This window comes from Leucopleurus acutus (assembly GCF_964270905.1).
Source record: "Leucopleurus acutus genome assembly, chromosome: 14".
NCBI classification, from domain to species: domain Eukaryota; kingdom Metazoa; phylum Chordata; class Mammalia; order Artiodactyla; family Delphinidae; genus Leucopleurus; species Leucopleurus acutus.
Genome location: NC_139156.1, coordinates 5946628 through 5961964, shown reverse-complemented (window position 1 = coordinate 5961964; position 15337 = coordinate 5946628). Strand labels below are relative to the sequence as shown.

The window sequence follows — 15337 nt, the reverse complement described above, 5'->3', positions numbered from 1 at the left end:
TGAAGGGACCGTATCGAGTGGGTTCAGTTGAGTTGATTACCCCACTGCGGTCTGATGATCCATTTCCTCAAGGGGTTTTGTTTCTGCTTGGTTTGGGTCAGCAATTCGGGAAGCTATGCTTTCCTTTATGAAAAAAAAAAAAAAATCGAAAGTAAAATAAGCATTTCACGTCATGAAGATAATGCTAAGTTTAATGGCTTATCCAGCGTTTGAAGTCGTCCCAGGTCCAGGTAGAGGGTCAGCAGGGCAGCCTGTGGTTAGACTGCGTTCCTTTGAAGGAGCTGGTCCAGTAATTGCTAGGGAATTAGAGACAAAGAAGTCAAGTTCAGAGTCAGCATCTGGGCACCACACACACGTCACACCTGCTGGCGGCCGGGCCATTACCTTTTTGAAGACTTCGGCCCGGAGTCTGTTACTCTGTAAGATCACCCTTTTCTTTTGTTCTTCTTTTTTCTTTCTAACTTCCGGCAAGTTATTATAGATTCTGAAACAGATTCAGAAAACATTCTGAATGGTAGCGAGATAGCGTGTGTCTGCTGTGGATCTGTGTCCTCTCTTGTCAGCAGGCTCTTCCATTTCAAAGGGACGATCAGCTGCATATGGGCCACCTCGCATCTGTGAGACCCCAAGACCCGGGGCTCCCCTGACCATCTCCAGATGGGACTGCCCAGGCAGGGGCCACGCAGCAGATGGAGCCCCACCCAGGGCAAAGCTGGAGAGGCCGGGTGTTTAATCAGAAGTCACTTTTCTTGTCTCTCCATCTTCTACGATAATTAACCACTTGCTTGTAAAATGAGAGATTCTAGACCTACGCTTTGCCACTCTGAGCGTAAACTTACCTTTTACCAAATACCTTTTTGCCACTCAATTTTCGTCTCCCTATGACTTAGAAAAAGAGCAGCGAATCAGTGGAAGTAGCAGGAATTGTACTGGAATGACACACACATAAAATATGTGTGTGTCTGCCTCTTTACCTACTGCATTCCTAATTAAGCTGTTTCCAAATACCTCTCAGGCATACGTATTGATATTATGTTCTTGTCCTGGTGTAAAATTAGCAGCTTCCAAGACACAAGCAGGGCCTGAGGGACCCTTCTTCTGGGCCCTTTCTTCTTACTTCCCTACAGAAATTGTTTATGTACTGATGCCAAACAAGATTTCTGCTGGAATCCACAGACACAGAGGAGACACTGTAGCCTGAGCTTTTGGGGTGCTGTGCACGTGGCACTTGGATTAACATCTCGTTTTATTTTCTCTCATGTTTGAAAGCCAGACAAAATTTGTTTAACATGTTGCCCTCTTAAAATAATAATTACAAACTATACAAGTATTGATGATGACAATATTAGCAGGTGACACTGTCTTGGCTATAGGGCACTAGGCTAATAATCTTTTTATGAATTTACCTTTTAAAAATTTTTATCTATTTATTTTTTATTGAAATATAGCTGATTTACAATGTTATGTTAGTTTCAGGTATACAGCAGTGATTCAGTTATACATATACATATATATTATTTTTCAGATTCTTTTCCTTTATAGGTTATTACAAAGTATTGATTCTAGTTCCCTGTGCTATACAGTAGGTCCTTGTTGGTTATCTATTTTATATATAGTAGTGTGTATGTGTTAATCCCCAACTCCTAATTTACCCTTCCCGCCCTTTCCCCTTTGGTAACCATAAGTTTGATTTCTATGTCTGTGGGTCTTTCTGTTTTGCAAATAAGTTCATTTCTATCATTATTTTTTTAGATTCCACATATAATTGATATCATATGATATCTGTCTTTCTCTGTCTGACCTACTTCACTTAGTATGATCATCTCTAGGTCCATCCATGTTGCTGCAAATGGCATTATTTCATTCTTTTTTATGGCCGAGTAATATTCCATTGTATTTGTAGACCATGTCTTCTTTATCCATTCATCTGTCAATGGACACTGAGGTTGCTTCCATATCCTGGCTGCTGTGAATAGTGCTGCTGTGAACACTGGGGTACATGTGTCTTTTGGAATTATGGTTTTCTCTCAATATATGCTCAGAAGTGGGATTGTTGGATCACATGGTAGTTCTGTTTTTAGTTTTTAAAGGAACCTCCATACTGTTCTCCATAGCGGCTGCACCAATTTACATTCCCACCAACAGTGCAAGAGGGTTCCTTACTAGGCTAATCATCTGACATGAATTTTCCCGGGTAGCCCTCACGACAGTTGGAAGAGACACCGTCCAGTGTCCTGCTGTTATGGGAGTGAGGAACCCATCCCCAGCGAGGTCAGGAGGCCAGTGGCGTCCCTCGGCTGGTGAATGAGGGGCTGGGAGTCCGGCCTCGGTCTGTCTGACTTCATGCAACACTGTTCCCCAATCATGTAGTGTAGAGTGACCTGGGAATTGCTGGCACATGGCACAGTGCCCGGCACACTGAGGGCATCGACATGATCTAAATGAACACACGATTGCCACATCGAAGAGCAATGCTAGAGGGGACCAGGAGAAGTCTGTCAGGGTCAGTAGGCAATCTGACATGTCCCAAAGCTCCACAGTGGAACTCCTTCTGGATCCACAGACACGCACCTTCCCGATCTTGACCATCTGATCTTGTGGGGAGTTTGGGATAAAAACTCCTAGGCCTCCGCCCTGGAGCTTCTGCTGCAGTATTTTCTTAACATCCTCAATAAATTATGGCACGTTTGTACAATGGACCACTCTGCATCAATGAGGAGAATCACCCATGTCTTCTGACATAGAAAAAGACCTCACAGACACAAAGTAAAAGAAGCTACAGAAAGATAATATTGCATATAGCATGATCCATTTATGGTTAAGAATTGGAGAACGAATAATAGTTACCTAATTAGATACTAAATAGTTCTCTAATTTGTACGTCTAAATAGACGTACAAATAAACGTCTATTTTCAGGCAGAGAGAAAGGCCTGGGATGATATATAGGATGCTGCTAACTGTGGTGTCTCTGGAGAAAGTACAAGGCCGGGAGGTGGGGCAGGAGGGGGCCAGTCAGTCACGAGGGACTTCAGCTCTCTCTCCTCTGTTTGAATTTTTTTTAATGAAAATGTAATTTAATAATATAACCGATAACAAAGAATACAAAAGAAAAGGAAGCTCCAGTGTGATTCTGTGGGTGCGTGAGGTCTAAGAACCGGGGTCTGAGCCCACCCAGGGCACAGCCCACAGAGCAGAGTGGAAGTCCCGTTACTGACCGCATCTGAGGAGACCTGGCTTCCAGCCAGGGAAGCCATGATGTGGGGAACAGCATCACTCTGCCCATCGGTCCTCTCAGAGCCTCAGTCTCCTCTCAGTAGAATGATATGGTGATGCTCTGTCCACGAAGGCTGCTTTGAGATCTACATTTTAATTTCAGGTCTCCATAAGAGCAGCTCTGGACTTAGGGACCAGGAGGGGAAGACGTGGCTGCATTTTCCACCAAATGGAAAAAGGAATACTTTGGGCGTGACGTATACACAACTTTGCACTTCCGCAACGGCAGGTCTTGAAACCCAGTGGCCCTTTAAAAACCCAGTTAGAAAGCTGCGCAGTGGGTCATTAATGGGATGGTCCCCTTTCTCCTCACCTTTACTTTTTTATTTACAAAGAGGTTCCCTACAGATAATCAAAGTTGGCTAATCGTCATGGAAACAAGACAATCATGGGAAAGCAGAGATTTTGCGCCTGGAGTGGGGAGAAATGTATTCTTCCTATTTTAATGGCTTCTCTAAGTGGTACTATCAATTTGGTTAAATTGTTATAGGTCCTCCCAGTACTAGATACTTTATTATAAACTAATGGCATTTTACTTGGATGAACTTGGCAAACTCTGTCAAGTTATTACCTTTGGGTTGGGAGGCCAGGTCTCAGAAAGAATGGCAGCCTCTGCGTGTTGGCGAGAACGAGTGGGCGTCTAGAAGAGCAACCAGACAAGCAGGACAGGGAGAGTGTGCGGGCAGCAGGGCCGCCAAGCCCGCCGGCGATGCGGCGCCAGGAAGGCCGGCTCGCGGCCCTCTGTGGCTTCGCTGGCCCCGTGCACCACCGGCCTCCAAGCCTGGACGCTTTTCTCCAGGCTCTGCCACTGTCAAGGCCCTCAGGAGACCTAGCTTCTCTCCTCCTCCTAAAATTACCTGCGAAGGTACACAGTGACAAACAGCACCTGCCCAGAGCAACGATGGGAAAGTGCAGAAGCATTCCTGTTATGAGTCTGGGGATCTCTTAGAGACCGATTACAGGACTGGCTCAGAATCCCAGACCCACCACGTTCCTAAGGTTTTTCCAAGAACGACATTAGCATTCAGAGGCGCGATTCAACAACTTCACTTCTTTCAGCCGCAGCTTTTCAAATCCACGGCCAAGAAGACCTCAGAGCTTAAACGTGGACCTAGAAATAGTGGCCCAGCTGGACAGTGCCTGGATCCATCAAGCCATCCCTCCTCCCTCCTCCCCCACTTTTTTGGACCGCACACAATATAATCGAGTACCTTTTAGATCGCATATGCATCTCCTTCTCTGAAATGTACCTCTCTTTCGGTTTGAACAAGTTATCTGGAAAAAAAAAAGAAAAAAAGTGGACAGAGGATTAATTTCAGAAGGTACAGATGCTGCACATTTCTAGAGAAACATCATGGTGGGCTTAGTTCACTCTCTGTTATCCATCCTTAATCTAAGCCCAGTCTGTTACAAACACAGCAGGACTCAGTAGACACCCACACCATGCACAGTTGTATTGAAATCAACGAACAGTTAAACATGGGCATGAAGTTCAAGGTTAACATCTAATCGACTTTATGGTCAGTGACTCCTTTGCATGCTGCATTTAGCAGTAAGGAGCCAGAGTTTACTGGGGCAGTGCCACTGTGGCACGAAAATGTGTTTCAGTGTCGCTCTGGGTGCAGGGCCCTGGGTGTGAGGTCATCCCACCCACAAAAAGTCTCCACACTGTTTTTGGTGCCTCTGAGGACAAGGAAATCTCCCACAGTTGCTAGAACGCTTTCAGAGCAGGAACCTTCACTCACAATCTCCATCGGGGATGCTCGGCCTCTGCATCCTTTCTAATGGAGGGATTAGCCCTTTCCAAGCTCAGAAAATGTAACGGACAACATAAGAGTGATGTCTGTCTAGTGCCCTTTAAGAAAGTACACGGTGGCTAAAGATGACTTTGAGTCTGGAATTTTTTTTAATGAAAGTACATACTGCTCATCACAAGATGTTTACAGATGGCACACTTGAAAATGGTCTGTGTTTTTTCAAAAACAGTGCATACCTTTCTGCGATAACTCTGAAATCCCCGTGAGACTCAGCCCTGTGGGTTAGCCAAGAGGCTGGCACACAGAAATGTTGCATGGGGGTGCTTGTTGCGTGGGGATGCATCTGAGCAGCTGCCACACATACTGTCTGGAACCCCTGGATGGTAACCAGCTCCCCTGCCTTCATTCAGCACAAGCAGACAGGTGACTCGATGTCCTTCAATCATGGAGTTGCAGAGTGGGCTCCCTGTGGCCCCCAGCCAAGACTCCACCATGTTTCTATGAGTCTCCCCCACCTGGGCCTGTCCCCCCTCGCTCAGTACTCCAGCAGAGCCACCGAAGATTTCTCAGGCTTGAGAATATACCGAATTTTCCAGGAATATACAAGAAGGTGGGATAGAGGCGTGGATACGAAGACATCTCTTCCCCTCTGGGGAACTGTAACACAGCTACCGATTTACAAGATGGAAACAACACAGTGGCTGAACTTGAATTCTGTCTGGTTAAAAACATAAAAGAAAAAGGTGGCGCCATTATTCAACTTCAGAGACAAGATTCAAAGGAAAAATAGAAGAAAAGAGAAAGAAATCGGAAGAGTTTTCCCAGGGAAGGGAAAACGTCCCCAGTGTTTGGAAAGGCACTGGGCCGTGTGAACCAGGAGAGTCAATGTCTCCATGAAGACTGATCTGCAGAGACGCCTCCCAGCGCCCGCCCTCTGCTCACCCTCCAGACAGGGCCCGGCCAGAGCCCAGAACCTCAGGAAAATCCCAGCAGCATTCCAAAGAAATGGGCTGTCACCTTAAGGCAGTCAGCGTCTTGGACAAGCAAACACGAGTCCGCCTGAAGACCCCCACTGAGGCAGGGAGAAGGAGCCTCCGACAGAGACTCCCCCGCTGGGTCTGCACCAGCATTCCTCAGGAGCCACTCAGGATTAGGGAAAGGGTGACGTGAACAGATGCACGGTACCCCAAGGGAATAGAAACGTTACAAAGCGCATTTACAATATTTCTGCAATCTCAGTTCAATCGTATGTGGTCTCCCCTCAGAAGTTAGTTCTGTTTTTGTTTTGGTTCGGTTTGTTTCTTTTGAGCACCTGATACCACAATGAAGCTCTGGTCTTACTTCCAAGAGGAAACAAAAGCAAACGTGAGCTATCTGGCACCTCCACTGTTTTGTTTTCTGAACTCTTCTCCGCCCGCTGTGCCTCAGCACAAGTTTAAATTCTGGGCCCAGCAGCCCATGTTAGGTGCAAAACAAGCATGTCTGTATCCAAGAGGGCCCACCCCAGCTGGCGGGCTCCACCCCGCACCTCGCTGGTTGCTGTTGATTCTGAGTTTTCACAACAGCACCAGGCCCACGTGACGGAGAGTGGGGATGCTGTCTGGATGGGATGGAAGAGAGGAAGGAAGCGAGGCTCTACCTTCCTGGAGGAAGTTGTTTGAAATAATCAAGTGTGTCGCTAATGGCTCCCAGCCTCGCTAGAGTAAAAAGAACCCTATTTGGCACTTTGAGAGGGAAAGCGGCAGGAAGAGGGGAGGGGGCAGGGTGACACCTGAGGGTCAGCATTACTACTTATAATAAACAGCTAGTGTTTATTGGATCGCCATAGATCTTCACACCAACCCTGTGACATACTCATATTTCTTTTGTATTTTAGGGTTGGAAAATCAAAGTTCAAAGGGCCAAGGGTTTCCTGCTCAGGTTTATGCAGTGAATGAGTGAGTGGCAGAGCTGGATTTCAGTCCAGATCAGTCCAGCCCTGTCCACACATGCCCTCAACATCAGAACACGGCCAGCAACCCGTGGTTGCAGATTTCATCTTTCGGTGGCCCTGACACGTGTTGGTCCATTTCCCAGGAGACCAATCCAAAATCCCTTTCTCTTCTTCCTTCCTCCTGCCTCCAACATTAAATGAGCAACTACTATGCCTCCAGGGAATGCTCAGAAGAAAATAAAAATGATAAGATCCTGCCACCATGAGACTTCATTATTGAAGAAGGAGTCAGATAATTAACAAACCAGCTACAAAGTATCAGGTAGGTGCTGTGATGAAAAAGAATCATGGCCACATGGTCAAGGAGGACCGGGGTGGTCAGGAAGGCTCCTCAGGGAGCAGTTATTTAAACCATGACCCAAATGACCACAGGAGCCAGCCATGGGGGCCAGTAGAGGGAAGAGTGAGGAAGGATCCGGGACACAGTGCATACAGTGTGAGGCAGGGGGCATGAGGGCATGAGAAGGCAGGCCGGGAGTAGAGGTAAAAGCAAAGACACTGTGGTTCTCCACCCAGGTTATACACCTTACCACCGCCTGCAGAGTCTAACCACGATTCCCACACGTGGGCACTGGAACCTGAACCAGAATCTCCAATGCTTCTAGTGGGCGCCGTGTGATAGGGAAGAACGAATCTGACTCCATATCAGCAATGTTTCTTTTACTTTAACCTTTGTATTCCATTGCTTTTGCTCTGAGTTAAGAATGTTGCCTACAGCCTGAAATAGACACGAAAACCCATTCTCAAGGCTCTGACCCTTAAGGGTATAATACTTTTCTGTTCATACAGAGATGAAAAGTTGCAGAACAGAGACTAACATTTGTCTTGTTGGAGGTTTACAGGAACATCGTGACCTGACCTACACAGACAGCTGCAAGAACAAAGGATTCCAACACCAGGAAATCTGCAACAACCAACCACACCCCTCCCTCAGGTTGCCTTTAAAAAGGCTTTGCTGAAACCCTTTGGGGAGTCTGGGCTTTTTGGGGGCATGAGCCACCGTCTCCTTGCATAACCCTGCAATAAACCTTTCTCTGCACTGAATCTCTATGTTTCGGTATTGTTTGGCCTGTGGGTCAGGCACACGAACTTGCATTCTGTAACAGCAGGCGACAGGAAGCATCAGTGTTGGGTTTTGCTAGCCTACTAAGGAGATTTGCAAGTCTGTTGAGTTTTCCTCCAGAGTAAGAGATGGAGAGCCAGGTGGGTTTTTTTTTTTTTTTTTTGGAATTTTATTTTATTTATTTTTATAAGCACGTTCTTATTAGTTATCTATTTTATAAATATTAGTGTATACATGTCAATCCCAATCTCCCAATTCATCCCACCACCACCCCCCACCACCACTTTCCCCCCTTGGTGTCCAAACGTTTGTCCTCTACATCTGTGTCTCTAATTCTGCCCTGCAAACCGGTTCATCTGTACCATTTTTCTAGGTTCCACATATATGTGTTAGTATACGATATTCTTCTCTTTCTGACTTACTTCACTCTGTATGACAGTCTCTAGATCCATCCACATCTCTACAAGTGACCCGATTTCGTTCCTTTTTATGGCTGAGTAATATTCCATTGTATATACGTACCACTTCTTCTTTATCCATTTGTCTGTCGATGGGCATTTAGGTTAATTCCATGACCTGGCTATTGTAAATAGTGCTGCAATGAACACTGGGGTGCATGTGTCTCTTTGAATTACGGTTTTCTCTGGGTATATGCCCAGTAGTGGGATTGCTGAGTCGTATGGTAGCTCTATTTTTAGTTTTTTTACGGAACCTTCATACTGTTCTCCCTAGTGGCTGTATCAATTTACATTCCCACCAACAGTGCAAGAGGGCTCCCTTGTGTCCACACCCTTTCCAGCATTTGGTGTTTGAAAATTTTCTGATGATGCCCATTCTAACTGGTGTGAGGTGATACCTCATTGTAGTACTGATTTCCATTTCTCTAATGATTAGTGATGTTGGGCACTCTTTCATGTGTTTGTTGGCCATCTGTATGTCTTCTTTGGAGAAATGTCTATTTAGGCCTTCTGACCATTTTTGGATTGGGTTGTTTGTTCTTTTGATATTGAGCTGCATGAGCTGCTTATAAATTTTGGAGATTAATCCTTTGTCAGTTGCTTCATTTGCAAATATTTTCTCCCATTCTGAGGGTTGTCTTTTGGTCTTGTTTATGGTTTCCTTTGCTGTGCAAAAGCTTTGAAGTTTCATTAGGTCCCATTTGTTTATTTTTGTTTTTATTTCCATTTCTCTAGGAGGTGGGTCAAAAAGGATCTTGCTGTGATTTATGTCTTAGAGTGTTCTGCCTATGTTTTCCTCTAAGAGTTTTATAGTGTCTGGCCTTACCTTTAGGTCTTTAATCCATTTTGAGTTTATTTTTGTGTATGGTGTTAGGAAGTGTTCTAGTTTCATTCTTTTACATGTAGTTGTCCAGTTTTCCCAGCACCACTTATTGAAGAGGCTGTCTTTTCTCCATTGTATATTCTTGTTCCTTTATCAAAAATAAGGTGACCATATGTGCATGGGTTTAGCTCTGGGATTTCTAGGCTGTCCCACTGATCCATATTTCTTTTTTTGTGCCAGTACCATACTGTTTTGATTACTGTATCTTTGTAGTATAGTCTGAAGTCAGGGAGCCTGATTCCTACAACTCCATTTTTCTTTTTCAAGACTGCTTTGGCTATTCGGGGTCTTTTGTGTTTCCATGCAAATTGTGAAATTTTTTGTTCTAGTTCTGTGAAAAATGCCAGTGGTAGTTTGATAGGGATTGCATTGAATCTGTAGATTGCTTTGGGGAGTCATTTTTACAATGTGGATTCTTGCAATCGAAGAACATGGTATATCTCTCCATCTGTTTGTATCATCTTTAATTTCTTCCATCAGTGTCTTACAGTTTTCTGCATACAGGTCTTTTTTCTCCTTAGGTAGGTTTATTCCTAGGTATTTTATTCTCTTTTTTGCAATGGTAAATGGGAGTGTTTCCTTAATTTCTCTTTCTGATTTTTCATCATTAATGTACAGGAATGCAAGAGATTTCTGTGCATTAATTTTGTATCCTGCAACTTTACCAAATTCATTGATTAGCTCTAGTAGTTTTCTGGTGGCATCTTTAGGATTCTCTATGTATAGTATCATGTCATCTGCAAACAGGGACAGTTTTACTTCTTCTTTTCCAATTTGTATTCCTTTTATTTCTTTTACTTCTCTCATTGCCGTGGCTAGGACTACCAAAACTGTGTTGAATAATAGTGGCGAGAGTGGACATCCTTTTCTTGTTCCTGATCTTAGAGGAAATGGTTTCAGGTTTTCACCATTGAGAATGATGTTTGCTGTGGGTTGTTGTATATGGCCTTCATTATGTTGAGGTAGGTCCCCTCTATGCCCACTTTCCAGAGAGTTTTTTATCATAAATGGGTGTGGAATTTTGTCATAAGCTTTTTCTGCGTCTATTGAGATGATCATATGGTTTTTATTCTAAAATTTGTTAAGATGGTGTATCACATTGATTGATTTGCATATATTGAAGAATCCTTGCATCCCTGGGATAAATCCCACTTGATCATGGTGTATGATCCTTTTAACATGTTGTTGGATTCTGTTTGCTAGTATTTGTTGAGGATTTTTGCATCTACACTCATCAGTAATACTGGTCTATACTTTTCTTTTTTTGTACTATGTTTGTCTGGTTTTGGTATCAGGGTGATGGCGGCCTCATAGAATGAGTCTGGGAGTTTTCCTTCCTCTGCAATTTTTGGGAAGAGTTTGAGAAGAATGGCTGTGAGCTCTTCTCTAATGTTTGATAGCATTCACCTGTGAAGTCATCTGGTCCTGAACTTTTGTTTGTTGGAAGATTTTTTTACCACAGTTTCAGTTTCATTACTTGTGATTGGTCTGTTCATATTTTCTATTTCTCCCTGGTTCAGTCTTGGAAGTTTATACCTTTCTAAGGATTTGTCCATTTCTTCCACGTTGTCCATTTTTTTGGCATAGAGTTGCTTGTAGTAGTCGCTTAGGATGCTTTGTATTTCTGCGGTGTCTGTGGTAACTTCTCCTTTTTCATTTCTAATTTTATTCATTTGAGTCCTCTCCCTCTTTTTCTTGACGAGGCTGGCTAATGGTTAATCAATTTTGTTTATCTTCTCCAGCTTTCTTTTGATTTCCATTTTCATGGAATATCTTTTTCCATCCCCTAACTTTCAGTCTGTATGTGTCCCTAGGTCTGAAGTGGGTCTCTTGTAGATGGCATATATATGGGTCTTGTTTTTGTACCCATTCAGCAAGCTTGTGTCTTTTGGTTGGAGCATTTAATGCGTTCACGTTTAAGGTTATTATCGATATGTATGTTCCTATTACCATTTTCTTAATTGTTTTGGGTTTGTTTTTGTAGGTCCTTTACTTCTCTTGTGTTTCCCACTTAGAGAAGTTCCTTTAGCATTTGTTGTAGAGCTGGTTTGGTGGTGCTGAATTCTCTTAGCTTTTGCTTGTCTGTAAAGCTTTTGATTTCTCCATCAAATCTGAATGAGATCCTTGCTGGGTAATCTTGGTTGTATGTTCTGCCCTTTCATCACTTTAAATATATCATGCCACTCCCTTCTGGCTTGTAGAGTTTCTGCTGAGAATTCAGCTGTTAACCTTATGGGAGTTCTCTTCTATGTTATTTGTCGTTTTCCCCTTGTTGCTTTCAATAATTTTTCTTTGCCTTTAATTCTTGTCAATTTGATTACTATGTGTCTCGGCGTGTTTCTCCTTGGGTTTATCCTGCCTGGGACTCTCTGTGCTTCCTGGACTTGGGTGGCTATTTCCTTTCCCATGTTAGGGAAGTTTTCGACCATAATCTCTTCAAATATTTTCTCGGGTCCTTTCTTTCTCTCTTCTCCTTCTGGGACCCCTATAATGTGAATGTTGTTGGGTTTAATATTGCCCCAGAGGTCTCTGAGGCTGTCTTCATTTCTTTTCATTCTTTTTTCTTTATTCTGTTCCATAGCAGTGAATTCCACCATTCTGTCTTTCTGGTCAGTTAACCGTTCTTCTGCCTCAGTTATACTGCTATTGATTCCTTTTAGTGTATTTTTCATTTCAGTTATTGTATTGTTCATCTCTGTTTGTTTGCTTAATTCTTCTAGGTGTTTGCTCTTTAATTCTTCTAGGTCTTTGTTAAACATTTCTTGCATCTTCTCAATCTTTGCCTCCATTCTTTTTCTGAGGTCCTGGATCATCTTCACTATCATTATTCTGAAATCTTTTTCTGGAAGGTTTCCTATCTCCACTTCATTTAGTTGTTTGTCTGGGGTTTAACTTGTTCCTTCATCTGGTACATAGCCTTCTGCCTTTTCATTTTGCCTATGTTTCTGTGAATGTGGTTTTCCCTCCACAGGCTGCAGAATTGTAGTTCTTCTTGCTTCTGCTGTCTGCCCTCTGGTGGATAAGGCTATCTAAGAGGCTTGTGCAAGTTTCCTGATGGGAGGGACTGGTGGTGGGCAGAGGTCAGTAAAACTTTAATCTACTTGTCTGCTCATGGGAGGGGCTGGGTTCCCTCCCTGTTGGTTGTTTGGCCTGAGGCGACCCAACACTGGAGCCTACCAGGCTCTTTGGTGGGGCTAATGGCGGACTCTTGTAGGTCTCATGCCAAGGAATACTTCCCAGAACTTCTGCTGCCAGTTTCCTGTCCTCACGGTGAGCCACCCCCCGCCTCTGCAGGAGACCCTCCAACACTAGCAGGTAGGTCTGGTTCAGTCTCCCATGGGGTCACTGCTCCTTCCCCTGGGTCCCGATGCGCACACTACTTTGTGTGTGCCCTCCAAGAGTGGAGTCTCTGTTTCCCCCAGTCCTGTTGAAGTCCTGCAATCAAATCCCACTAGCCTTCAAAGTCTGATTCTCTAGGAATTCCTCCTCCCGTTGTCAGACCCCCAGGTTGGGAAGCCTGACGTGGGGCTCGGAACCTTCACTCTAGTAGGTGGACTTCTGTGGTATAAGTGTTCTCCAGTCTGTGAGTCCCCCACCCAGCGGTTATGGGATTTGATTTTATTGTGATTGTGCCCCTCCTACCGTCTCATCGTGGCTTCTCCTTTGTCTTTGCATGTGGGGTATCTTTTTTGGTGAGTTCCAGCGTCTTCCAGTCAATAATTGTTCCGCAGTTAGTTGCGATTCCAGTGCTCTCACAAGAGGGAGTCACCACGTGGGGTTTTAAGCAGGGGATCTGATTTGAATTCTTAAAGGCCGACTCCAGCAGCTGTTCAGAACACGCGCCAACTGGGTGGAGAAAATTCAAACGTGGCAGCAGGGAGATAGGTCAGACCATTGCAGCCAGGTAAGCAAAAGATGACAGCAGCGCTCAGCACAGCTGGGAAGTGGGAGGACTCAGGACTCACCTACACTCACTGAACATGAGCCATGAGAGTTATGAAGGTGGAAGAGAAAACCAGGCTTTACGCGGGAGGGATGGATTGGGAGTTTGGGGTTAGCAGATGCAGACTATTATATATAGAATGAATAAACAACAAGGTCCTACTGTATAGCACAGGGAACTATATTCAATACCCTATGATAATCCTTAATGGAAAAGAATATGAAAAAGAATGTGTATGTATGTGTGTGTGTGTGTGTGTATATATATATATACACACGCACACATATATATATCTCACTTTGCTGTACAGCAGAAATTAACACATTGTAAATTAACTATACTTGAATAAAATAAATTTTAAAAAGAGAAAGAGAGAGAGAGAGAGAGGGAGGAAGGAAGAGAGGGAGGGAGGGAGGGAGAGAGGAAGAAAGAAAACCAGGCTTTGTGTTGGAGCAACCCTTCATTTGACTGTTAAGTTTTCACCTCTTTGGGGCTCGGCAGACTCAAAGATCAATAAGACAAAGGGCTCACAGCCCAGGGTGAGAGCCAGATACACGAGGCCTTCAGGTGTCAGGACTGATGTCTACACAGGGAGAGGGCTCATGGGGGGTGAGCAGTCCACCAAGGAAGGGGTGGGACTGGGGAGACTTCACACAGCAGGAGACAGCTGAGCTGAATCTTGAAAAAGAAAGAGGCGTCCCAACAGTGGGAGGAGGGCTGCTAGGAGGGTGGCCCAGGTGGAAACACAGCAGGACCATGGGGACCAGCCTGCAGCAAGAGACAGCTCTTCAGGGAATCATACAGCAGGACCTCATTTCATAAGATGGAAACCATCCTGCACGTACTTTGCTCAAAAATACAGTGAAAGCCCATCTATCAATTCCCTTTTAATGGAAATTCTATCTTTATAAAATTAAAGTGACTGGTGAGAACAATTTTCTGCTAGCTTATGGGTCTTTTCTGGATTTTCCTTGAAGCTGTACGTGTTCTAATTCACTAACACAGAGGAAAGAACGGCCCTGGTATTTACCTCCTGTTTTATCACTCAAACACAGCAGGGGTTTTCCCCACCCCCCAAGCAAATTACTAAGGTAAATTGCCTATTTCTGTCTTCCTGGAAAACTCTTCTTCTTCTTCTTTTTTTTTAAACCTGAATCTCTTGTGTCTGGCTTATCATCGTATCCAAACTACTGGCCTGTTGCTGACTTCGCGTGGCAAAGGCCAGACACACTGAGCCCGATTCAGGTCAGCAAACAACGAGCTACCGAGAGTCTGGTGCTCCTGAGGCTATTCTTGGGGAGCAGCTGAGTCAAAGCCAAGTCCTGACATCCCATCAATCTCTATAAACACACGCGGGTGTTTATTACAGCCCTCACGCCACACACGTGCAAACACGCATGCACAGATGGGGACAGGCGGCCTCAACACCCAGGCAGCTAGCTGACAGTGTCAGCAGGAGGCAGCAGGGATCCCCCAGATACCAGCATGACTGGTTGTTTATGAGGCCAGAGCTCATTTTCCTCCACACACAGTCCTTATCTACAGCTCTGATTGCAAAGCTTCATTTTCCCTATTGAACAAGTCATCTAAATGATAATCAGGTTCACACTGGATTTATTAGTGCGGCGCCCTCGCAGAAGCTGATGTTCTGCAGTCACCCTGAGCACTTTGAAGAGTCTTTTAGAATTTGCTTCCCCTAGCTTAAAAACACCAAACCCAAGAGATGCCTGTGGGAGAGAATCCAGCCGGGAGCCAACAAGCCAGTTTGGAGGGTAGATGCCAAGTCTACACTGGCCGGCATCTTCTAGGAAAGACAGGGCCTCCCAAAACGAATGGAAATGGGATATGTTTTAGGGAAGAAAATCTCTAGAGGATTCTTCTCCTGAAAAGGGGCCCCAACACACGTGTATTCGAAGGTCACGAGGCTGTTCATTATGTCAGTTTCCAAGCCAGTGAGCAGCTGGCC

At 44.5% G+C, this 15337-nt stretch overlaps 1 protein-coding gene across 2 annotated transcripts in view; it reads right to left on the bottom strand.

Annotated features, from left to right (window-relative positions):
- Window positions 1-257: 257 nt before the first annotated feature.
- Window positions 258-15337, bottom strand: part of LOC309971689 ((E2-independent) E3 ubiquitin-conjugating enzyme FATS) — a gene marked incomplete at both ends in the record, with an annotated part of 228085 nt that continues 213005 nt past the window's right edge. For both annotated transcript variants that reach the window (XM_082855001.1, XM_082855002.1), the window contains 3 exons: window positions 258-296; window positions 385-484; window positions 4486-4549. In XM_082855001.1, the coding sequence (XP_082711127.1) occupies window positions 258-296; window positions 385-484; window positions 4486-4549 (203 nt within the window). The remainder of the gene's footprint in view (window positions 297-384; window positions 485-4485; window positions 4550-15337) is intronic.